Source organism: Rhinolophus sinicus, chromosome 17 (assembly GCF_057876585.1).
Source record: "Rhinolophus sinicus isolate RSI-liver-muscle chromosome 17, RSI-T2T, whole genome shotgun sequence".
In the NCBI taxonomy this organism is placed as follows: Eukaryota; Metazoa; Chordata; class Mammalia; order Chiroptera; family Rhinolophidae; genus Rhinolophus; species Rhinolophus sinicus.
Window position 1 is genome coordinate 212760785 of NC_142517.1, and position 24147 is coordinate 212784931.

The 24147-nt window shown below is 63.1% G+C and overlaps 1 protein-coding gene across 30 annotated transcripts in view; it reads right to left on the minus strand.

The window, feature by feature from the left end:
* KIF1A (kinesin family member 1A) overlaps positions 1 to 24147 on the minus strand; it is an 86720-nt gene that overhangs the window by 3301 nt on the left and 59272 nt on the right. For 7 of the 30 annotated variants that reach the window (XM_074316210.2, XM_074316200.2, XM_074316267.2 and 4 more), the window contains 23 exons: positions 23622 to 23740; positions 22508 to 22593; positions 21340 to 21478; positions 21041 to 21215; positions 20835 to 20925; positions 19376 to 19494; positions 18346 to 18401; positions 17392 to 17500; positions 17042 to 17108; positions 16858 to 16942; positions 15212 to 15317; positions 12925 to 12951; positions 9093 to 9116; positions 7877 to 7991; positions 6815 to 6948; positions 5752 to 5813; positions 5077 to 5222; positions 4402 to 4602; positions 3996 to 4073; positions 3483 to 3607; positions 2378 to 2530; positions 1681 to 1873; positions 342 to 460 (listed from right to left, as the gene is read on the minus strand). In XM_074316210.2, coding sequence (XP_074172311.2) covers positions 342 to 460; positions 1681 to 1873; positions 2378 to 2530; positions 3483 to 3607; positions 3996 to 4073; positions 4402 to 4602; positions 5077 to 5222; positions 5752 to 5813; positions 6815 to 6948; positions 7877 to 7991; positions 9093 to 9116; positions 12925 to 12951; positions 15212 to 15317; positions 16858 to 16942; positions 17042 to 17108; positions 17392 to 17500; positions 18346 to 18401; positions 19376 to 19494; positions 20835 to 20925; positions 21041 to 21215; positions 21340 to 21478; positions 22508 to 22593; positions 23622 to 23740 — 2529 coding nt within the window. The remainder of the gene's footprint in view (positions 1 to 341; positions 461 to 1680; positions 1874 to 2377; positions 2531 to 3482; positions 3608 to 3995; positions 4074 to 4401; positions 4603 to 5076; positions 5223 to 5751; positions 5814 to 6814; positions 6949 to 7876; positions 7992 to 9092; positions 9117 to 12924; positions 12952 to 15211; positions 15318 to 16857; positions 16943 to 17041; positions 17109 to 17391; positions 17501 to 18345; positions 18402 to 19375; positions 19495 to 20834; positions 20926 to 21040; positions 21216 to 21339; positions 21479 to 22507; positions 22594 to 23621; positions 23741 to 24147) is intronic. The other 23 variants (XM_074316285.2, XM_074316234.2, XM_074316274.2 and 20 more) reach the window with 7 other exon arrangements.

A 24147-nucleotide genomic window follows, 5' to 3' on the forward strand; every position in this document is an offset into this window, starting at 1 on the left:
CAGCCACTGCAGCCTGGCCCCTGTGGTTCCCTTATTGCCGCCCAGAGAGTTGACCTCTGCTTTCTGTCACCAGAACTTGGTAGGAGCAGCCTGCCCTCCTGTGAGTCATTGCTGTGGGAGACGCAAGGCTGCCTCCCACAGGGGCCTGGCCATTCCTTACACAAAGCTGTTCTCTCTACAGAAAGGCCCGCCCTGGCAGTAAGTAAAATTTAAAAAATGTCGGGATTTCAGACAAGGACATGAAAATGCGCACTGGAGTTCTCAAGAATGTCGCCCAGGCCCTCGCCCTCCATTCTCCCCAGCGGAGATGCGAACACACGTGCAGGTCAATGTGGCCCTACCGTATGGTCCCGGCCAGGAGCGGGTTGAACGCGTACAGCCAGTCGTGCATGTCCTTGTCACTGGAGGCCTGCAGCAGGATCCCACGGTGCTCCGTGCACACGGCAAACGTGTTGGGTGTCTGCAAGAAATCATGCGGTGAGGAGGCCAGCTCTCGGCGGCCACGGCCCCATGGGGCAACAGGGACGTCTCTGTGATGAGGGAGCAGGAAGGAAGCCCCACAGGAGGGGGCACAGCTGAAGAGCCTGCGTGAACTCTGCAGTGCGCACGGCCCGTCCTCACCCACACAGGCTGTGCTCCCTTCCAGAAGGCTCTGCTGTCAGGACACCCTGTCTCCTCATGCCCTGGGGCCACCCTGCTACTGCTCTGTGTCCTCACAGGAAGTGTCCACCCTTTATGGGCCAAGGTTCCTTCTCCTAGGAGCCTGGCTCAGCTGTGGTCCAGACGTGTCCTCGGCGTGGCAGGTGTAGGTGACAGGTTCCCAGCCCACCCCCCACCCCAGGGAATAAAACCGCATCTAATGCACACCGCAGTCACCAGCAGGAAGAACTCAGGGTTCCTGGTACACATCCAAGGCCACCGTTCATTCAGAGGAGCAGGGATACAGCCAGGGGGCAAGGGGCTGGACTCCTCGGACCCCTGCACTGCTGGCCTTTGGTGACCTGGTCTCACCCACCACGGCATCCCCAGGAGGGGACGGGTCATTGGCCATTGAATGGGAGAGGGTTGATGCTCATCCCAGCCATCAGTGCTGGTTGTCAGCGGGACTGTGAGCCCCATGACTGTGACACTCGAGCCAGAGGGGCAGGGAGGCTGCCCCCAGTGTCCCCACCCACGAGAGATATGACTGGGTGGCCTCAGACAAGCGGTAGGCAGGCACAGGGTCTGCACAGGGGGACAAGGCTGGTCTCGCCCTCCCGGCTAGCCGGGCCCCGCCCCCCAGCCAGCCGGGCCCCGCCCTCCCGGCCAGCCGGGCCCCGCCCTCCCGGCCAGCCGGGCCCCGCCCTCCCAGCCAGCCGGCCCCGTCCTCCCAGCCAGCCGGGCCCCGCCCTCCCGGCCAGCCGGGCCCCGCCCTCCCAGCCAGCCGGGCCCCGCCCCCCCAGCCAGCCGGCCCCGCCCTCCCAGCCAGCCGGCCCCGCCCTCCCGGCCAGCCGGGCCCCGCCCTCCCAGCCAGCCGGCCCCGTCCTCCCAGCCAGCCGGCCCCGTCCTCCCAGCCAGCCGGGCCCCGCCCTCCCAGCCAGCCGGGCCCCGCCCCCCCAGCCAGCCGGCCCCGCCCTCCCGGCCAGCCGGCCCCGCCCTCCCAGCCCGCCGGCCCCGCCCGCCGCGTCGCGGTGGCTGTACCTTCAGCATGGCCTGCTGGTCCTCACTGTACTCCACCTGGGCGGTGGACAGGTTGAGCACAAACCTCTCCACGGCGTCCTTGTCATTGTTGTACATGTAGGCGTACGGCCGCCGCACGACCACAAAGCGCTTGGCCCAGCCAGCCGTGTGCGGCTCCAGGAAGTGCAGGTACCCCTTCTTGGAGACGATAGGGCTGTGGGGGGCAGGCACCTGCTGGCTTGTGCCCTCCTGGGAGTGGGGGGGGCAAGCCGGGGGCCCACCGTCCACCACCGAGCCAGGCCCCCAGCTGTGCCACCACAGCACAGGCCACAAAGGGGCCTCCAAGAGCACCCACCAGGGCCAAAAACCTGGCGCAACCCCAACCCGGGAGGCCAGAGACCAGAACCACTGGCCCAGCCTCAGTTTGCCTAGCTGCAAAATGGAAAACCTTTTTAAAAGCTGAAGCTGTCCCTGACCTGTCACACTGCATCCCACCACTACAACCGGTCAACTGTGGCATTCCCAGGGCCAGAAGGGCCAACCGGTCATTTTGCAGAGTGGCCAAATTGGTAGCTTACAGACATGTTACATCAATATTTCTGCAGAGCTGTCCACTACCTCCTGGCCCTGGGCCAGGGGCGGCCTGCCTGTCCTTGTGGGGACAAAGCTGGCTGGCTGGTACTTAGAAGAGCCCATTTGGGGCCGCGTCCCCACGCACCTGACCCGGATCTCCTGGATGTCGGGAACCAGCAGACGCTGGGGCTCCTTGTCCACCTCTGTCGCCTGAGCAGGGGACGTTGTCTTCTTGGACTCTGCCTCTAACATGGGCTCGGGCTCTGGACTGGCTGGCCGGGAACTGGGCTGGGGGGTCCTGGGAAAGGCAGAGCGGAGCCGCTGCACTCCTGCCAGGAGGCCCCTCGCTGGGCCCAGAACTATCTCCACCAGAGTTCCCCGGTGGCTAGCCCTGCCCTCAGCCGCTGCGGGCACCTTTAGTGGTCTGCCCACTGTGCCCACAGTGGGGCTCCGGGGCCCGCCACCTGAGTCCAGGACTATGCTGGATACAGCGGGGAGGGTCCCAGCTATGTGGGAATCAACGCCCTTCTCCTGTGGCACTTTATGTCCCTCCCCCGCCACCCCCCGTAGAAGTGGCTCCAGCAACTGTTCACTTCAAAATCGAGCTGAAGGTGACATGTTCTCAGGGACCCTCTATGTAGAGGGAGCTGCTGGCAAATGGCACCCACCGAGCTCGTGTGACAACCTGGTGGCCAAGGAGGCCTATCTCAGGATGAGGGCCCCGGGGCTCGATGTCATCTTATTTCTTTTGTTTTAAGAAGGAAATCTGAACACGCTGAGGGATTTTAAAATCAGATGGAGCAGAGAAGCAGTGCTAGCAGCGTGTGGGGCAGTCCCTTCTAGCAGGTGTCACAGGGTTCTGTTTACAATAGTGAGCTTAGTGGATCTCTAGGTTCCGTTTAGTCACCTTTTTTCCCTCTGAGTATTTATGTGTACTGCCCTAGGAAAAGGGTTTCTTGTTTTGTGTCGTTTTAACCCATTCCTGGTTTTATTCACAGCTGCATTTTAAATTTAGGCTTCAGCAGAAAACGGGCCGAAAGGTAAGACACCACTCTCGGAGGGGGTCTGCAGGGTGGGCGCAGGGCAGGCTCGGGTCCGGGGTCTGCAGACCCCACCCTAGGTGTTTGTGGCTGTCCAAAATCACTCAGCCACTCGTGTCCCACCCCCACACTTTGTGCCCAAGTCATGGCCACTGTCATCGGTCAGCTCGTGGTGCTGGAAGCACTTTCCAGAGCCTGGAGCTCACTCACCTGAGGTCAGCTGCTCCGTACCGCCCTTCGACCAGAGAGGGGCAGGTAGAGGAGGGGGTGAGCGTGGCTGCCCCCAGAGGGGACATGGATGGGTCCTGGAGCAGGGTGACAGACATCTCGGAGAGCTGCGGAGGACAGAGAGCCTTTTGCAGGGAACACAGGGAGGGGACAGTCTCTGGGCCCTCGTGAGTGGGGACACCCCTGCAGTGGCTGATTTCTTCGTTCACATATTAACTCTCATTTTGGGCACCCCCACCCCAACTGCAGGCACCCTCTTCCCAGCCTCCTGACCCCCTCCCAGCCTGGGCTGCTGCTCTCACTGCCTCACAAGGGCTTCAAAGGACAGGGAGCGCCACACTGGGTGGGGACTGGGAAGGTGGGGCTGAGCCCAGACTGCAGGATTGCAGCCCAAGGGCCATGGCGAGAGGCCCTTCCTGGGAGGGAGAGGGACGGAGGCTGGCCCGGCAGGCTGTGGAGCTGGGTTGAAGGATCTGGGCCTGAGCCGGTGCCCACCTTGCTCTCGCTGGCGCTGACGCACACATGGCTGTGCGTGTACTCTCTGTTGAACGTGTGCGTGAGGAGGCGTAAGCACTGCAGGGGGAGCAAAGGCCTGGTCAGTGGCCGCCCTGGAGGGTGCAGCAGGTCAAGAAGATGGGGCCGGCCGGGAGACCTCCCAGGGCAGCCCGGGCTCCCAGCAGCAGAAAGGGCCATCTCTGGATGGGGGTGGTGAGCTCCCCATCAAGGCAGGTATTCAAGAGGGCAGGCCGTGGCTCAGGGAGGAGGCTGTAAAAGGCCCCCAGAATCCAGTGCGGGCAGGGGACTCTGTGGACCCCATGTCCCCAGCTCCTGGCTCTTACAGGAGCCAAGTCACGGGCGCACTGCTGGGGCCGGATCTTGGCTCTGCTGCCTGCCCACCCACCTTCACGGCCAGCTCCCGCTGCCTCTCGTTGGGAACCTCCAGAGGCGATGCCCGGCCCTCGGCAGAGAGAGGGGAGGAGGCGCTGGACGAGCTGTGGGATTCGGTGTCTTCACTGGATGTGGGAGATGGCGCCTCAGGGCCTGGCCGCTGGGTGGTCTCCAGCTTCTCCCGCAGCAGCAGGTAGTGCCTGGTCTTCTCCACCTGCACACGAGAGCCACCGGGCCACCTCGCCGCTTACCCTCAGCGTCCCCACGAGCACCTAGGAGAGCCCACCTGTCCCCAGGCTACATGCTGCTGGCAGGCCTCAGTGCCCGCGGTCCCACAGCGGCCCTTCACCGCGGCCCGCTCACTGGGGCACTGCAGTCCTGGCCTTGTGCCCCCGCGAGTGCGCCGGCCCTGAGCAGGCGGACAGCAGCTTCTGAGGGGAGAGCCCTGGGCTCTGCAGCTTCGGCCTTGGGTAGGGCCCAGAGGGTGGGCATGGCCTTCGGCTGAGCTGTCAGCATTCAGCACCTGTGTACACGCTGCCAGTCCTCTGGGGTAAGCTGACAGCACCTGCTCTAAGCTGGTCCTTGTTTTCATCAAGTGTCACAAAGCCCCGGTCGGGCAGTGTATGTCCCACGATCCATCGGGGTGGCCAAAGACACACCCCATCCCCCAACCGTGGCCCCGGCTCACCTCCTGAAGCAGGCTGAGCTTCTCCAGCTCCCACTGGTGGTCCAGGATGAGGCTGTCACTGCGGGGCCGCCAGCCCGCCAGGTTCTCCTCTCCTCGCACATAGGCCACCGATGTGTCCAGCACCCGCCTGCGCCGCCGCTGCATGCCTGCCAGGGGGACGCCGGGGACCTCACACCTGCCTGGGACCTCACCCTGGGACCCCACCCCTGACTGGGACCCCACCCCTACCTGGGACCTCACCCCTGCCTGGGACCTCACCCCTGCCTGGGACCCCACCCCTGCCCATAGGACCACACCCCTGCCTGTGGGCAAGGGGACGGGGATCCACCACACAGAGGCTGGACCCCTGGTAAAGCGCCTCTTCCCTGACCCCACCTCCCGCCCTTGGTCCACCCCCAGCCGCAGCCATGCTGGGCCTTGCCCTCAGGAAGACATCCAGCACTGAGCCCCATGGGGGTCACAGCTGCGACCTGCCAGCTACCTCTCCCTTTGCTGGGCTCCTCCCCCAACTGTCCTCTAGCGCCTAGGAACAACTCCGGAGGTCACAAAGTGCAGGGAAGGGACCCCCCACGTGGCAGCTTAGCTGAGGTTGGCCAGTGGCCCAGAGAACCCCGCTGACTCTCAGCAAAGGCCTCCCCACGCCCACCAGCCAGAGAGAGCAGGGCAGACACCTACCTGGGCTGCCCACGTCGGCCACATGGCACAGGCTGAGCTCATACACGCCTGTGACACGGTTGCTGTGGGGAGCAGGGGGCACATTGTCACTAGGGGGCACCAGCAATGCCCAGAACCAACTCTCACTGCCATCAAATGCACACTGGGCACCTGCCTCACACCCAGGCTGGCGGCCTTGCAGGGAGCAGCTGGGGTGTCAGGTCCCCCTGCTGCAGCCCTGTGCAAACAGTCCCCAGCCTAGACCCCTTTTGCCCAGGAGCACTGATTCTGCTCAGGGCACTCCACCAACCCTCTCATGGAGGTGAAGCCTGCCAGCCGACGTGAACTCCTGGATGATGGGCATGCCCCTGAGTCCTGACCCCACGTTCCTTCCTCCCAGCTGTGCCCAGAGTGGCTGGGACACAGGGGTCCGAAAGACAGTGTGGGGAGCCTCACTGAAGGTGACCACAGGTGGCCCGGCACCCTCAGTGGTCTCTGCTACTGGGGCAGGGCCCCTCCTCACATCCTTGACATTCTCCCCACAAGAACGGAGGAGGGCTGGGAGACAAGGGACCGCCAGTCCTGCTGTCTGACATTGACTCCCTCAGGCGCTGCCAGCCTCCGTCCACAGCCCCCCTTCCCAGCCTAGCCCCCCATATTTATCCAGTTCGTCCCGATGTGTGCAGGAAGCAGTCCTGATGGCATAGATCCCTGTGGCCGCCAGGAAAGAGGTCACCTGGAAGTGAGAGTGCAGTGTGGCCCCCGGACCACCCCGGGAGGCACCAGAGTGGTCATCCCAGGCCTTCCCCACTGTATCCTGCAGGCAAGCCCCGGCTCTCTTATGGCCCCTCAGTACGCTGTCAGTGTCCCCGCGTGTGTCCTATGACCTCCAATGACCCCAACATCAGGGTGAGTAAGAAGGACCAAAAGCAGGGTGCCAGCCAGGATTGGGCCACGCCCAGCTGTCATCTCTGTGCCCACCCACATCACGTGGGCATCAGACTGCTGGGGGGCCACTCCCAGAGCAGAGCCTGGTCTGGTCCTCATGTGCCCAAGGCGCCCCCTGTCCAGCCCACAGACTCACCTCTCCGAGGTCCGCAGGCTCCCACTGCCGAACAGGTTACGGATGGAGCGTGAGGCGGGCAGCTTGGCGTCGCGGGAGTAGAAGACCATGCAGAAGTCCTTGGTGATGATGGCCGGCTGGGTGCAGTTCTCCATCTGCAGGGTGCGGGGTGCAGGGACTCAGGCACAAGGACACCCCCCCAGTACCCTGGCCCCAGGCCCCCCTTCTAACCACCGCACTGACTGCAGCCCAGACCTCCCAGGCCCTGACGTGGCCCCACACTCAGGCGGGAGAACTCTCTGCTCCCCCGGAGCTGACTCCTGCCGGGAGATAGCCCGGGCCCTGCCTCCTGGGGCTGCAGGTGGCCCAGTGTCTGTGCAGGGCACCCTGAGGGTCCCAGACACAGGCCTCACCCTGTTGGGCCTCAGCTGCCTCACCATCAAATCGGGTGACACTGCACGAAATGTTTGTGAGATTGCACCCCCACGGTAAGTCTAACATGCCACAGACTATTACGTCCTGGCGATGAAAGTGCCGTCTTAAACAGCGGGCTCCTTGTTCTCCTGCAGTTCAGTGGTATCTGACAAAGCTGATGGCTCCTGGGGCCTCGTGTGGACAGAGCGCGCGCGGCTGGTGTTTCTCAGCCCAGCAAGCCACCATCCAGGAGGCGGTCACACAGGTACAGCCAGAGTAACTCGGCTCGGGCAGAAGTGGACGCCTTCACTGACCCCAAACCTCCCGCCTCCTCACTCCTCTGCCCAGCTAGACACGCCCATGTCCCCAGCCTCTTCCTGTGCCTCAAAGGGAGGCCACAGCTCAAGACCTTGGACATGGGGGGCAAGTTTCTGTTTTCGCGCTGTCTAGAACACAGAGGCAATGTCTGGTGGGCCGCAGCCACCTTGCAACCCAAGAACAAGCCAGCGGGTTAATTGTAAGCGCTGCTATTAAAGATGCGAGGACTTAATGAGAAGACAGCGGGGTCGTCTGGACATGTCCAGGGCTAACGAGCGCCCTCCCTGCCTCTTGGCAAGCCCCTCAGGCTTGGGGGACTTTGGCAGCACACCCTGGACATAGGTTTCTTGCCTCAATGTAAACAGAGAGGGTCATGTAGATTTTCTCTCGATACGGGGTGACCCGGTTCAGCAGGAGAGAGTTATGCATGGAGCTGTCCCACGCAGCCTCAAACTGGTAAAAGGTCCTAGAGGGGAGCAGACATGAGCTTAGATAATGAGGTGCAGGCCACTCTCGGCTGGGATGGGGACATGCAGATGGACACACAGACAGACATGTGGGTGACCCGCAGGAAGGACAGAGCCTCCTTACTCAGGACCAGGGAGGGGCAGGGGCTCTGGATGCCACCAGCAGGGTGAGCCCAGGCGTCAGCTCCCCATGGACAGATGGGTGGGACACATCAGCCCACAGCACTCAGGCTTCAGGGAGGAGAGGCAGGCAGGGCTGAGAGGGAAGGAGCAGCAGAGGAAAGGGGAGGGAGAGGATGGGAGGGGGACTGAGGCAGGGAGGACAGAGGCACAAGGGATGGCAGAGGGTGGGGCCTCGGTCTGAGTAAGGAGGCAACATGGTCTCTCCGTGGACACGAAGGAACCCGCCCAGGTTTGCCCAAACCCTCCAGGGCCCATCCCCTCCATCAGCCGACACCCTTGGGAGAGGAAGGGCCCGTCAGGGAGGATGCTGGGCGTGGAAACCGGTGGCCCATGTTGGACAGTCCGGGCTCCCCACTGAGCACAAGACAGGAGTGTTCTGTCTGCCCCCATCTCTAAGCTGGAAAGACAGCAAGGAGAGCATGAGTCTGGGGCAGGCAAAGCCCTCCCCGGCTGGGGAGCTCAGGGCATCTGACAGCACAGAAACTCCTGCCTTGGGCCAGGCACACATTCTGAGGACCCGCACATTGGAGGTGGGACTTGGCCTCAGTCCATGCTGCAGCTGCCCAGTGGGCCTGCCTCGCCCGGTTTCCATCCGAGCATCCTCACAAAGACACAGCTGAGAACCCGCCAACACAAATAGCTGGCAGTGGCACACGCCCGCCCACCTGCCAGGCCCAGGAGTGTGGAGGCCGCCCGTGTGTCCACGGCACGCTCCAGGGGTGCGGGGCAAAGCAGTGGGATGGGGCAGGGCCGCAGTCAAACACACATCACTGAGGACAGAGATCCAGAGGAAGGGACGTGGGGACAGCGGGGTCACCAGAGAACAGGCAGAGCGCGCAGGGAGACGTCGGGGGAGAAAGGAAATCAAAAAGCAGAAGAGAGTGGACCAAGCGAGTGCGGAAGAGAAGTGAGTGTACCTAGTGTCATTTCCGAGTGAAACGCTAAGGCGAGGCAGCGGGGACACACACGTACACACACAGAAGAGATGCACATGTCAGAACACGCACCGTCACCCAACAAGCTAACTGACATGGGCCGAGATGCCACTGCAGACACACCCCACCCCACCGTGTCTGCAGTGAGAGCCTTAGGTCTGTCCCCAGCAGGACCAGGCAGCTACCCCTGGAGCTGTGACCAAGACCTAGAGGGACGCCGCCCACCCTGGGGCCCCCAGATGGCTGGGCTGTGTGGGGCCAAGCCTGTGGGCAGAGCTAGACGTCCGCTGCAGCTCGGCCCAGCACAAACACCCCGACCTCCCAGCTCCAAATGCCACGTCATAGCTGTGTGCCCTGCTTCCTGGACAGACTGTCCCTGCCCCATCGAGTTAATGAGGTGCTCGAGTGCACTGGACCGCGGCCTGGGCGGCACATGTTGGCATCACTACTATCATTACTAGACCTCCTGCAGGAGGGCCTACGATGCACTGGGTAAGGCATGGCCGGAGGCCCCTCCCCTGGAGGCCAGCACGGTGGCCTGCCGCAGCCCGGCCTGGGCTGTGAGGAGAGACCAGCGCTCGGAGAGGCCATCACATTAGGGTGTGGCTCGCCCCGATCGGACACCGGTGACCTAGACTCTCTCCCCAAACTTGAGTCCAGTGGGTATCACATGTGGGGTAGGGCGGTGGGAGGGGCCCTCCTGGGCCTTTTACTGCCTCATCCCCCAGGTGCCCAGATGGCCAGCCCAACCTGCAGCTGGCGGTGGCTTCACGCAGCCCCAGGCGCCAAACCCTGGAACCCTGGCATGGAGTGTCCTAGACAACAGACCTGAGCCCCGTGGCCGAGGCCTCCGCAGGCCGGGTTCTCACCCAGACCCCGAGTGAGTCCAAGTGGATGGTGGTGGGTGTGCTCAGGGGGGAGTGGGTGGCAGAATGGCAGCCACGCAGAAAGGCCCAGACTTGCAGGGCATGGATGGATGACCCCTCGACCACACGGCAGGAAACCAAGACCATCGAGGCCGAGAGGCAGCCACATAGAACCCAGGATACGGCTGGGAGGCCAAGGAGACCACACCAAGACCCCAACTCATGAGCAGCCAGGTCCTTTTGAGGACCGCTCTGGGCATTAGGTCACCCCAGGAAGGGAGTCCCCATTCCCCGCAGTGCCCTTCAGTCTGCCCCATGTGACATTCAGCCAACCCCTCAGATCCAATTACAGGAGAATGTGCCACCCAGATGTGGGGTCCCTGGGCCTGCTGTGTCAGCACCACAGGGGAACTGGTCAGAAATGCAGACTCCTGGGTTCCGTTCAGCCCCACAGTGACCCTCCCTGCACCCACCAGGTGCAGGATCTGAGGTACAGGGTCTTAACAAAACCCCACATCCCTTCCCGGGAGGTTGGGGCAGCTTCTGGGGCACCAGATTGGGCCACCTGTTTGGGGATATCAGATCCCTCAGTTGGTGGCATAGCTGGGCATCACCATGGCCGCCCGTCTATCTCTCAACACGGCAGCACCTCAAAGAGTCTCATGGATCCTTACGCTCCGGGCAGGAGCGTGGGCCCTGGGTCAGATGAAAGGCAGGGGAGCCTGGAGCCAAGTGTCTTTCAAATTATGGCTTGTCATGAAGTGTTCCTCCCGCTCCCGTGTGCGGTGGCCCTGCGCAGGGTGGGACACACACGTGGGGGGAGGTGCAGCCCCTTGGGCAAAATGGGAGCAGTTACTGTAAGAAACATGTTTTTGCTCAGGAGCTATGAATCATCTTGCATTAATTAGGAATATTTTTAATTAAATACTAAATACTAGTGATGACCACATGACTTAAACTTATAGCTACGTGCACAAGTCCCCGTGCTGAGTTTCTCGCCTACCATCTCATTTAATCTCACAATATGCTCCGGGGGGAGGTAAACAAGTTTCCAGAAGGTTCTGCCACTTGTCCACACTCACACAGCCGCCAAGGGCACAGCCAGGCTGCCTCAGTCCAGTCAGTGTGGCCGCAGGCTCCCGCCTCACTCCAGATGTCTGGGATGAGACCCTCCCTTCACACTGCCACCTCTGCTGTCCCCAGTGCCACCCACCAAGATGGCTCCTGGACTGAGAAGGAGGCGCCAGCCAGATCTTGGGGCTCTGGTCCCCCTTTCCTCTCTGCTCTGAGCTTCTTCTTGCAGGCCAAGCCCCCAGGGCTGACGAGCCTGTCTCCACAGTCAGGGGCGTGCGCCCTGCTCAGGTGCAGGGCGAGGCTCTCAGGAAGCTGGGGGCCTGGTGAGGATGCCCTACTGACAAGGAGAAGCACCCCCCTCCTCCCCAGGTGCCTGGTCTGCTCCTGGCCACGAGGCACTGTTTCCATTTTACCAGAACCTTCCTGGAGGCTGATGTGTTTGAGTGGGGGTGTCTGGGACTGGCCCAAGCACCCCTCTATCATACTGAGCTGGTGTGGACATGCAAACTGAGCTGGTGTCAAGGAAACAGCCCCTAACTTGGGTCCTCTCCAGGTGAACCGGAGCAGATGGGCTCCCACCCAGGGAGGGTCTTCTGAGGACTGAGAGAGCCCAGCAGGCTGCAGCCGCCTCGGCCCGCCTGGCTCACCTCCAGGACCAGCCAGTGGACTGCCTCCTCCAGCAAGCCCTCCCAACTGCCCAGGAGAGGCAGGGTCCTGCTCCAGGCCCCTCAGCGCTCTGGCCCCTCCTGGGTGCACTTTCCCCTCCATGGGGTCTCTGGCTCCCCCAGCTGGTGTCCCCTAGAAGGGCCTGCAGCAGCCTCTGTCACTGAATAGGTCATATGCGGACCTGTCCTCAGGGACTCGCCAACAGGAGCCACAACCTGGCTCACTGCCCCATTCCGTGACCATCTGTCCTGACCAATCACAGCCACGACCTGACGAGGACACAGCCTCAGACAGGCCACCCCACCCCTGCCTCCCCTCACACATTCGTGCCGGAAGCCTTTTCATGGTTCACGTCATCTTTCAACACTGCTAACCCACAGGGGTCCCACGAGACCACCACACAGCGCTCTGGTCACATCCACAGGGACCCAGAAGGGGACAGCCTAGACCCACTTCTCAGAGCAGACTCAAGTCTCACAGACAAAGTCTGGATTAGGGCCTAAGGCTGACCCCCCCAGGGCCTCGCTGACCACACAGCCAGCTGCTGTGGGCAAGGGCCTCGAGTGAGTCCAGGAGGGAGCGAGGTCCCCGGCCCAGGAACCCGTGCCTCTGGGGGGTTTGGACTTGGGGCCACCACGTGAGTACAGAGTCTTACTGGACCCTTCACCACCCACCTACTTCCAAAGGGGTGTATGGTGCCATGGCCAGGCGAGGGGCTCTCCCCAGGGACAGAGGGACAGGCGTGGAGGTCTCCTGGCAGGGCGGCTCCCATCTGCCCGTCCCTCCCCCCTTTTCTCTTTCACCTTGCAGGGAGCCAGGCCAGCCAGCCTACATGCAGGACACCTGCTTCCCCTTGCAGGGCGGGGTCAGGGTCAGCATGGGGTGGGCAAAGCTCGGGGCGGGCAGAGCGGGAGGCCAGCCAGCGTCTATGGGGGGGCAGGAAACTACCAAAGCAGCCAAATCAAGAGTGGGGGCAGAAGGGACTCAGCCAAAAAGGGCGGCGGGGGGTGGGGTGGGGTGGGGGGGAGAAGCAATAAAAACAAAATCAAAAAAGTAGTCCAAGGAAATAAAACTAAAGAAGATGGAGAAATAGGAGAGAGAAGTGAGCAAGTGTAGGAGGAATCCAGAAAGCCAAAATTAAATCCGAGGCTGCAGGGCGGGAAGAGGGGAAGGGGAGGCTGAAAGAAAACCAAGGGCACAAATGATACCTAGGCATGTCCGAATCAAGAAACTGCCTGCAAAACACAAACAGTCACAGGTTAGTGAGGTGGCAGGGCAGCAGGGCGGTGGGTGGGGCAGCGGCAGCGGGGGTGGGGTTGCGTGGGGAGAAGCCGCCCAGGCCGGCAAGCCTACTCTGAGCGGGGGAGGCTGCAAAGCGTGGGGCCTTTGAGCAGGGAGGCCCAGCCTGTGGCAAAGCGCGTGGGTAGCCCAAGGCCCGCGGCCCGAGCTAGGCCTGGAGTCCCTGCGCTTCAGCATCTGAGGGGGGGAGAAGGCCCCCTGTTCCTCCTCAGAGCAGCTGGGTCCGTCACTGGACTCGAGGACGTCCGCCCCAGTCCAGGAGGAGGAAGGCCGTCAGGAGTCAGGCCTCAGAATGGAGTTTGCCTGGGGCTACCAGCTGAGGAGGGTCCCCAAGGCTTCTCTAGGGCCGGGCGGGAGTCGGGGCTGTCCTGGGGCAGCACCAGCATGGCCGGGGCCAAGCAGGGGCCAAAGCAGCGAAGGTCCACCTCAGCCCTGTGGATGGGCCTCATCCATCCTCAGGCACCAGGCTGGTGGCCCCAGAGCTGCCCTGGGGCTGCCTCACTTCCCAGGGTGCCCAGGGAGCAGGGCCGAAGCCTGGTAGCAATGGGTCCTTGGGCCTCCTGGGATGGGTGAACTGTTTAGCCAGAGCCCCACAGACCCCAGGTCCAGTCAGGAGCCAGGCCCCTTAAGCTACCCCAGGGGTTAGCCCAGGCCGAGGTCCCCAGGGCCCTCCTAGCCGCTGGAAGGCCCACAGACACAGTCCTCAGTGCAGGGCGGGAGGCCCGGAGGGCACCCCCTTCACCCCTTCCCTTTGCCCCCCACTCCCTTTCTGTCCCAAGAATCTAGGAGTTGCAGGGCAAAGGAAGGGTCAGAGGTCAGGGAATGCTGAGGTCGTCCCTCAGGTCCAAAGCGTCACTGAGCTGCACAGACCCTCGCTAGTGGCACAAGCCCTCCACAGGGGTCCCTTTCCCCATGGCCCAGGCACAGCAGCCCATATCCCTGCAGGCAACGTCCCCAGGGTGTGTTCTCACGGCAACAGGAGAAGCCCATGAGCCGGCCCAGCCCCACTGGTGGCCTCAGCTTCCCGTTCTCCCAGGTGTGGCCCCCAGCCCGCCTGTCATGGTGCTGCCTCCGCCTGAGAACACCCCCCAATACTCTCCACCTCCACACTCCTCTGGATGAGTGCAGGGTGAGTTCCTTCTGGAAGACTCCAGGGCAGGGCTGGAAACAGCTACGTCTGCCCCTGTTGGGGTCTTTGCGTGCCGCCCGTAAGCTGCCAGTTGGAGTGGTGGTCCCTTACAGCCCCCTCGTGGGGTGTCTGAAGGACCTGCACTCGCTCAGTCCTGACCCAGGAGTCGGAAGGATGGGAGGCAACTCCCCCAGGACCCTCAAAAGTGGGGTCTCTACCCCAGCCCTCAGACTTTCTCCTGCAGTCACAGCCACAGGAACCCGAGATACCCACAATTCGAGCTCTGAGGGTCAGGTAGGCAGAGCCCTCAGGTGCAGGGGGCCAGGACTGGAGCACCCGCTGATTTCCCTGCACCCCTCCCCTAGAGCAGCACATGAGACACAGCGAAGCCCACCGATGTCCAGGTTGGCCCCTGGCCTCCCCTCACACCCTGCCCACATGGCTGGTTGTCACTGGGGACTTGCGTGTGCCACCCACTGCCCCACATACTGGACTGCCCAGGCTGTGGGACCTCGGCCATCACCCGGGAGCTTGGAAAGGTCAACCAGTGACAAGGTGTCCACCTGCGGTGCTGGGCCAACAAGCCAGTGTACCCCTGAGCCGCCTCAAGGACCCCCAGTCCAAGGAACCCTGCCAGAGGCCACAGAGCCGCCCGCAGCAGCGTGTTTGGGAAAGTTGGCTTCCTTGTCTGCCCTCCGCCGTGCCGACCACCCACCCCTGAAAGTGCCGAGGACAAGACCCAGCTCATCGGCCCAAAACCCCCCTCAGCCCCGTCCTCTGCCAGGTGACTGAATGAACGGATGAATGTGTGAGCCCGTGCAGGGACGGGGACGATGCCCAGATGCACACCAGGGACTCTGAGGCCATAAGCCTCCTCCCCTTCCTGTTCCATCAGGCGCCCATTGGAGGCCTAGAAGCTTTGCGGCTGGCCACGTCCTGGGTGGCTGCGCCCCACACGGCCAGGCCGGCTAAGCGTGTGGCTGGCTGACAACACGTCCGGGTCCTGACCAGGACCCCGTCTCCAGCGAGGCAGAAACAGCCCCTGCTGCTGCCCGAGGGGGACTCACCGGTCGTCCTGGGCCGGGTGGACGTACCCCGCTGAGAGGATGTTGAGAGACAAGATGTTGGGGTCAATCAGGGACTCGTCGGTTTCTGGGGTGTTTCGGATGCGACCTACGGAGAGGCGATGGCCCGTCACTTCCCGGAGGGTCGCCCGCCCTGCTCAGCACCTCTGCCCGAGCGGGGCCTGCTGACCTAGGAGGCCTGTAAAGGGACCGGCTCCCCACGCGGCCACCAGAGCACCTGGCAAAAGGTCACACTACAGGTGGACAGCGAGACCTGAGCAGGGTCTGTGGCAGGCCTGGTGCCAGGGGTCAGTACACCCTGCTCGTCCCATCTCTCCTCCCGCAGCCTAAGTTCTGAGTGTCTTCATTTCTCAGCCATAAGTGTCTCTCCCTCTCCCTGTCTCTCTCTCTGTCTCCCCACCCCACCTCCACCCTGTCTCTCTCTCAACTAACAGATTCCAATCACTTGGCCCAGAGTGCACAGGCCCTCCCTCCTGTTGGCAAAGGAAATCTTAGCAAGATGAGAAGGAGAAAATATTCCTTCTTCTACTTATACGGAAGAAGGAAGGACGGGAAAGGGGAGGGAGAGGGAAAGAGAGAAACACTATCCGTGCCATAAACGTCGCCGGCAGGGCATTTCCCACACAGTGCTCAGGCACCCGCGTCACTGGGGCGCCGCTACCTGGGGAAGGCGCTGGGGCCACTGTGAGCCAGGAACCCTGCCTGGTGGCCTCACTCATCATTTCGTGTCTGGCACTGAGAGTTCAATGGACCCTCTGCTTCTCCGAGGAATGATCCCAGCCCTGCTGCTGCAGCTTCAGACCCCTCTACAAGCCCCAGGGACCCGCCACAGAAATGCCCAGAGTGGGGCTTCCAGAGGCACCAGCCATGGGCTCCAGAGCAGAGGTGGGGCATGTTGGCCTCACGCGATGACACACTGGGATGGACAGCTGCCTGTGTCCCTGAGTGAACACTGGGAAGACAAATTCTTTACGGCTTGGCAAAGCAAAGCTCTCTGGTAGACAAGAGTTCACAGCGTGATGTCACAGAAGAAAACAGTCTAGGACCTGGATGATCACTGTGAGTTGTACTGTGTCCCCAAAAAAAGATATGTTGCCTCCTAACCCCCAGCACCTCAGAATATGACCTCACTGGATGCAATTAGTTGAGATGAGGTGACACTGGAGTAGTGGGTCCCTAACCTAATCTGACTTGCGTCCACGTGAAGATGGGGGGCTGGAGTGATGCGTGTACAAGCCACAGTGCCAAGGATTCCCCATAAACCACCAGAACCTAGGAGAGGCAAGGAGGGGTCCTCCCCACAGGTTTCAGGGGGAGCCTGGCCACCTGTTGACACCTTTAGCTCAGACTCAGGCCCCTGGGGCTGTGAGGGGAAACTTCTAGCTGAAGCCCCCTGGTTGTGGCACTTGCTAAGCAGTCTTAGCACAGTGACTGAGCAGTTATTTGGGGTCACCACGGGGGGCCAAGCGCTGAGGCACAGAGAGCTAAAGTGACCTAGCCAGTCACACAGCAACGGGGCAGAGCTGTGCTTAGAACTCAGGCGTCTGGCCTGGGGGTGGGACAGGGGTCCACGTCCTTCCCGCCAGCGCAGCCCAGCCCCCCAGGCAGACCCCTCCTGCCTCACTCACCCACAACCAGCTCTCGAACTTCCTTCCAGCGGATGTGGCTGCCCGTCTCATGCAGCAGCGTCACAGTTATCCGTCTCTGGATTCCCTGCCAGGAGCCAGGCGGGAGGACACGATCAGATAGCCTGGGGGCCTTTCGGGGCAGGGCAGGGGCATGGGGCGGGCAGCGGTGGGGAGGGCCTCGTACCTGGTGCAGCAGGAAGGTCCCCATGCATGGCATCCCACCACGGTGGTCCACCACTGCAGGGATGTAGCTGGGAGAGACGGGGACGGATGTGTGAGGCCACGCCTGCCCTCGTCCCCGCCCACCCACGGCACAGACATGTGGCCGAGAGAGTGGAAGGGGTGAGAACAGGAAAGTCAGCCACTCCCTCTGGCGAATGTGGAGTGGCCCAATGCATGGACACCAAAGTCAGCTGGGCAAGGAACCCACCGTGTGCCACCTCAACCAGCCCCCAGGGCCCTGTCCTCCCCACACCACAGCCCCTAGGGGCCCCAGCCAGCCCCAGCACGGGCACCACTGGCACCGAGACTCACTCGCCATTGGCCTCCAGCTCACAGATCTCGAAGTAGACCAGCAGGTCGTACTTGCAGTGGCAGGGCCCAGGAGAGGGACGAGTCAGTGTGCTGAGCTTGGTGGCGGGCACTGGGGGGTGACAGGAGAGAAGCAGACACTGATGGGAAACTGACTCTCCACACACTGAGGGCTCGCTCAAGGAGGATGTGGGGTTGGGGAGGCCTCGAAGGCAGCACGGGACCACACTCCAAGAGAAACCACCAGTGGACCCCCTGCCCCTGCCCCACGATAGGCCTGGTTCTGGCCACAGTCAAGTCTCAGCAGCCATGTACTGGCTCAGAAACAGACGTGACAACTCACGTCTCCATGCCCGCCAGGCCCTTAAAGACAGGGAGGTGCCTTGAGACCCCACAGAACCAGCAGGGGGCAGGAGCCATGCTCGGTCAGGTCCACAACCTGCCCAGGACCCTCTGCTACCCCACACTGAGGCCACAGCCTACTGCACAAGTCCAAGCACCTCGCCCAGGCCCGACAAGCCCCGCCCCTCAGGCCCCACTGGCCCTCCACTGGTGTCCAGATGTTGAACAACCGGCTCACACGGTCCTAGGCCTCACCGAGCCCCAGCCCCCTCACTCCTTCCTCTCTGGGCTCCCACGCCTCTGTCATCTGCTCTAGAACCCCCCCGGGGACATAGGGCAGGCACTGCCTGACCATCATCCAGCTGTTCTGTGTGTACGGAGCGGTAAAGGACAACCAGTTGTCTGTGTGCCTTCGCCCCGTATCCCTGCTCCAGGATGAGCCCCTTACTCTTTGGGGACCCACAAGGACTGGCGGGTGCAGGGTGGCCCCCAGAGCCTGGGAGAGCAATGACCCACGATGAGGCCTGTGCTCAGCGGTGGACGGCCCACCCACAGTGTGGGCACCTACTTCACTTCCATGGCTTTGGGGGGGGGACTTTGGAGCACCCCGCCTACCTGGCTTGGACAGCGGCATGACCCGGGGGAAATGGCGGCGTGAAGGCCTCAGGGGACTGTGGAAGAAGCATCAGTGGAAGGTGAGCTGCAGGCTGGGGTCTGCGGGGCCTGAGCTGGAGCGGGGCCAGGGGCAGGGGCTGGCCTGTGCCTCCCTCCATCCGCGTAAGGCCCCGCATAAGGCCTGTGTAAGGCCCTGGTCTCAGGCCCTCCACCAGCTCAGGGTGAGGACGGCTCTTCAGGGCCCGCAGGCCCCACCAGGGAGGCCCCAGAGGCCATGAGAACTGGGGCAAGATCAGGCTCTGGCTCTCCATCCGGGGGTTTCCGGGACAGAGCGCCCCTTAGCTCCTCTCCGGACAAATGAGGCTCCTGCAGCCCAACACCCTGGACCAGTGCCTGATGGCCCCTCTCTACCCCCGTTACCTTGGACGCCTCGCTTAGCTCGGGCCCCACATGGCAGCCGACAGGGAGATGGAGATGGCAACAGAAGGTCCCATGGCCCTGTGCTATTCTCCCTGCACTGTGAGTGGGGGTGGCCGGGAGGGGTCAGCCTCGCCACAGAGAGGACACCCCACCCACCCTCAGAACCCCCCAGGAGGTCGCATGGAATGAAAGAGCAGGATGAACGTCCCCTCATTTGGGCTGGTGCTTATTACTGCAGGATATGGAACAGCAGGGCCCCTTTTGCTGGAGCTCTCAGAGGCAGCAGAGGCCACCTTCCCCACGGGCCACCCCTGGCCATCCCCAGCCCAGCTTCCTTCAGCCCTAGGACTGCCCACGCCCAGCTGAGGTCAAGGTTCTGGCAGCGATGGCTCTGGTTCTGAACCCTCTCCTCCATCCTGAAGGGTGGTCTGCCTCGCTCTGGGTCCTGTGGACCTCAGTAGCTGGCCTCCCATAGCTGCGGGATGGCGGGCACAGCTGTGCAGCCCCAGACCAGGCCTTCTAGGCCGAGGGTCGGCTTCGCAGGCTGGGAGGGCCATGGCCCAGAGGGCAGCAGTTGGCTGGAGGACCAGGTCCGGGAGGGGCCGCTGACCTGAGCACGTCCTTGCAGAGGGGTGGGAACGGGTGCTGCTGGTAATGGCCGAAGACCTCGAACACAATGGGCTGGCTCTTGATGTACTCGATGAAGGACTTGGTCACCTCCACAGCGATCTGGCAGGCGAGTGGGCAGGTGGTCAAGAGCGGGGGGAGACGCCAATGAGTGCCAGGCCTCCATGCACGGCCGAGCACTCCAGGCCCACGGGCCGACCTCTGCCCAGGACGGGGACGCTCCTTGCCCCCCGTCCTGGCCCTGCCTCTCATCCATCACACATGCAGTGGACAGACCACGGGGTGGGTGGCCTTTGGCCTCTCTCCCCAGGACAGACAGGGCTGGGGACACAGGGCTCAGCTGCCCTTTCAGAACCCAGAGCTCAAGAAGGTAACAGGCCAGGGTGCGTCTGCAGGCTGGTCTGACCTAGGGCCCGCGCCCACTCAGCCGGGGTGATGATGGGGTTGCCTGTGTGCCCCCGGCCTCCCGGCCCCAGTTCCTAAGTGGGAGTCCTCACCCCAGTAGCTGTACTTAGAGACACCGTCTTTACAGAGGTGAGCAAGTTAGAATGAGGGCATTGGGTGGCCCTAATCCAGCACGGCGCTTGTCCTTATGAAAAGGGGAAATCGGGACACAGACATGGGCAGAGGGTGGACCCTGTGAGGACACAGGGAGAAGACGGCCGTCCACACGCCTAGGGGAGGGTCCTGGGACCGATCTCCCCACGGCCTCAGAAGGACCCCGCCCACACCTCGATCTCAGACTTCCAGCCTCTGGACCTGAGGGGCCAAAACTTCCTGCTGTTTGAGCCGCCCCGTGTGGGGCTTTGTTCGGGCAGCCCAGGAAACAAAGCCACCCAGTGCACATACTTCAGACCTGCCTTGTTGTCCGGCTTAGAAGCCGCTGCTCACTCCATGTCACCTGAGGGCCAGGATGCACCAGTCTGCAGGGCCTCAGACTGCCCAGGCCGCAGAGCCACAGCCGGGCTGCTCAGGGTCAAACTCCCTGCCTGGCCCTCGCATCCTCGTCAGCTGGCGGCTTTCACTGTGACCACATGGAGCACGGTCCCCCACCCCACTGCCTGGTTAGTCCCGCTCCCCAGTCCCACAGAGCCATTGTACCCCGAAAGCCCCCTGCTCCTGACAGCCTGGCATGGACAGTCCCCTGCCTGGAGCTGTCCTGAACTCTCCAGATCATGGCCGCATCCTGCGGGCCTGCCTCTGCCTCGGCCCCACACAGCCCAGGCTGCCCCGGTCTCAGCACAGACCCGGCTGCCCCAGACACATTTTGTCCACATCTGCTCAAGGCTCCCTGCGGGGAGCACTCAGGGCCCTGCAGCAGCCCAGCTGCCTGGTGCCAGAAACCCTGTGTCCTCACACCCAGGCAGCGCCCCACATATAGCTAGTACCCGGCACAGGGGGAAGGAATGAAGCCACTTTGGGGAGAGGCTCTGAGGACATACGTTCTGGACGTGGTAGAAGCCCAGTGGGGGGCCCCTCCCCGTGTTCTTTAGGGGCTCCGTGGAGAAGGCCTCGTCGTGGCGATGGATGAAGCTGCAAAGCAGGAGGAGACGCTGACCAGGGGCATGGCACTGACAGCCTGACGCACCTCGCCCGGGGGCACCTGCCCGTGGCCCGCGCCACCCGCCCGCCAGCTGCTGAGACTCACTTGAACTGGCAGAAGATGTCGGCATACTCTGCGGAGATGCTGGATGCCTGCAGGACGGTCACGCGGAAGGTGAAGGCGCTGCCCAGGTGCAGGTGGGTCAGGGTGGTGTCCAGGGGCCCGTCCAGGGTGGCCTTCTCGGGGCTGTCCAGGAGGAGGCCTTCCGGAGGTGCTGCTGCTGGGAGCCAAGGGCACAGCTGCGTGGCAAGACCGCCCAGGGTGCTGGAGCCCACACAGCCTCCCTGGGGACCCGGGTGGGGCGGGGTCCCAGAGCCCTGTGCCCTGGCCATGCCGTGGCCTACCTGAGCAGGTGTTGTTGTTAACCTCGTCGGCAGAGGGCCCTGCGTCGGCGCCCTGGCCCTGACCTTCCACGATGCGCAGCTCTTCCTGGGAGGTCCCCGAGCGGGACAGCCCCACCACGGGGCACGACTCCGACTGGAACTGTGCGTGCGGGGACCAGAGTCAGAGAGCCCATCCAGAGCCCAGACGAGGGCTGTGCCACCACCTGTGTTCCAGACCTGCCCTGGGTGGGCAGCCCCACCTCCTTGGCCTCAGTTTCCCAGGCTGTCACAGCGTATGTTGGCCCCATGATGGGAAAGGTCTGCCCCACCCAGGACCCCTCCCTCAGCTTCTGTTCCCGGCGGGCAGATGCAGGTAACTGCTCTGCTTGGTGCTCAGGGTCCTCACCAGGCCCCCGTGCCAGGTGCCTCTCTGCTCTGACCTCTCCACCCGATGTCCTCTGCCCCTACTGTGCACCCCCAGCATTGGTGAGTCCCTCTGAGAGGGACTGTGGGGGCAGCCAGACTTCCCTGGGCACTGAGATTCAGGGCAGGTGGAGGGTGGCCGGTCGGGGCAGGATGAGAGCCTGAGGGGGCGGGGGCCATGGGCTGTGAGCTAAGCGCCTGGGCCTGGCCTGTTGGGGACCCTGAGCTGGACGCTGCTACTGCTCCACTTCCTGGCTGAGAGCAGAAAGGGCCCCGGGTGGAAGGCACAGTCCCCTCACGTGAGGGCGAGGGCAGCACCTGGTCTTCTGGTGCCAAAGCAGGGCCACCCCAGCACCTACTACCAGGGCTGAGGACAGGCCTCTCTGAGATGTCAGGGGTGGGTGCAAGGGTGGGTGGTGGTGGAAACGCAGTGCCCTGTGGGGCCCTTGAGAGGAGACAGAAGGGGAGCCATGTGGGGGAGGCATCTCGGTGTGGAACCACCTAAGGTTCCAGAAGCTCGTGGCACCTGTCCACTCTGTGCTCTGCCTGTGGCCGAGGGCCAGGTGGGGAAAGCAAGGGAGGCATGTAGGGGACAGGCTGGCCCAGTGGGTAAGTCAGACAGTGAGGGACAGGGTGGCCCTGAGGCTCGGGGCAGGGAAGAGGACAGACCCCAGGCACAAGGGCCCCGCAGCAGAGCTGGCACCTCAGGCTGGGCTGGAGGTGTGTCAGCTAGTGTTGGCTGGCCGGGCCCACCCTGGCACGGTACCTTTTCAAAATGTTGGTCGTCAAAAGAGATCTTGGCGGTTCCCGACTGGCGGACGCCAGAGCCATAATCAGGGGCCTCTTCATCAGCTGAAATAGGAACCAAGCAGATGGTCAGGGCTCTGCTTGTCCCCAGGCGGTGTGGCAGAGCCAGGCCGAGCCGTGGGCATGGGAGAGCACGGCAACCAGGCCGTGCTGTCACCCACACGGGGGGATCTCCAATGCTGCCAACCACAACTGGGTCCCCGGCGTGTCGGCACCACAGTGACATGACTGGGAGCTGCTGTAAAGGGCATTTGGAAATTATGGGCCGCCAAGGCCGTGGAGAAGACAGTGAGGCCCATGAAGGGGATTGTGCTGGAGGGGCGGGGGCAGAGGACGGAGGAATGGCCATTACAGCATGAGCACCAGTTGCGGTCACCCAAGCACGCTCACATCTGTGTTCTGGAATGATCTTTCACTCCTATCGGTAGGAAGTTCAAGTTGGATCAAACAGGGGAGCAAACCAGGCCGAGGGGCATTCAGAGGCTGTCTGGTCCCAGTACCCCGGCCAGGAAGCAAGGGCAGTGACAGGGTGTCCGCCTCTGCAGTGAGGGGCTTGCATCTCCAGGCACACAGCAGAGTGGGTGCGCACCCTCCGGAGAGAAAGGCCAGGGAGCCCGAAGGAGGGGTGGGGCTTGAAGGGCCTCTGTGGGCAGCAGTCTGCAGCCTGTCCTGGGGCCTAGAGACAGTGGTGAGGGGTGAGCTAGGGGAGGACCGCTATGACCCAGGCTGGGTCTCTGTGTCCACCTGGGGCTGTCTGATGGGAGGGAGGTCCCCTAAGCCAGGGTGGGCTCACACAGCCCTGGGCTCAACCTGCACAGCCCCAGTGGGCCCCAGTCAACCTGGGAGAGTCCAGGAGGCCAGAGCCAAGACCTGAGCAGTGGGCCTTCTCCCAGAGTCCCCACCAAGGGGTCAGCAGGTGGCTGCCAGCCAGGGGACGGGCAGAGAAACAGCACAGGCCAGGGGCCCGGGAAGGGCTGGATGCACGCTGACAGCTGTGTGTGCCCGTGGAGGCCACCCCACTCAGGCCCTCCCTCTGTGACAGACAGAGCCAGGCCCAGTGGCCCCACACGTACCTGAGATGGCCTGGACGGCCACACGGAGAAAGCCCTTCACCTCGCCCTTCTCGCTGACGATGGCCACACGGTGTACCAGGGGCACGGGGTACAGCAGGTTGCTCAGGTACACGAAGGCCCTGAGGGAAGAGAGGCCGTGGTCAGGGCCAGCCCCACATGTGCAGGCAGCAGAGGGCAACAGCACAGCCGGGCTCGTGACACAACACCGTAGAGCAGGGCGCAGTGCAGGGCAGCCAGCAGCAGGCAGTGGGCGGCAGGCAGGGGCTGCACCGGGTGGCGCTCGGGGCCAGGGACGGAGGGTCCACGGGCCGCAGCACGCAGAGGGCACAGGAGGTGGCGGGTGTGCACTGGGAGCGGAAGCGGTGGCAGGTGGGGCTGGGCACGGGGCAGAGCGAGGGCCACACCCGCTGGCTGACAACAGAGCAGCTGAGGAGGGGGTTTCAGCCTACGTCAAGGAGGAGGACCCAAGGACCCAGCCTATGGAGCCACGACACTGGCGCTGAGGCCCTGGCCGCTCCTGCCTCCC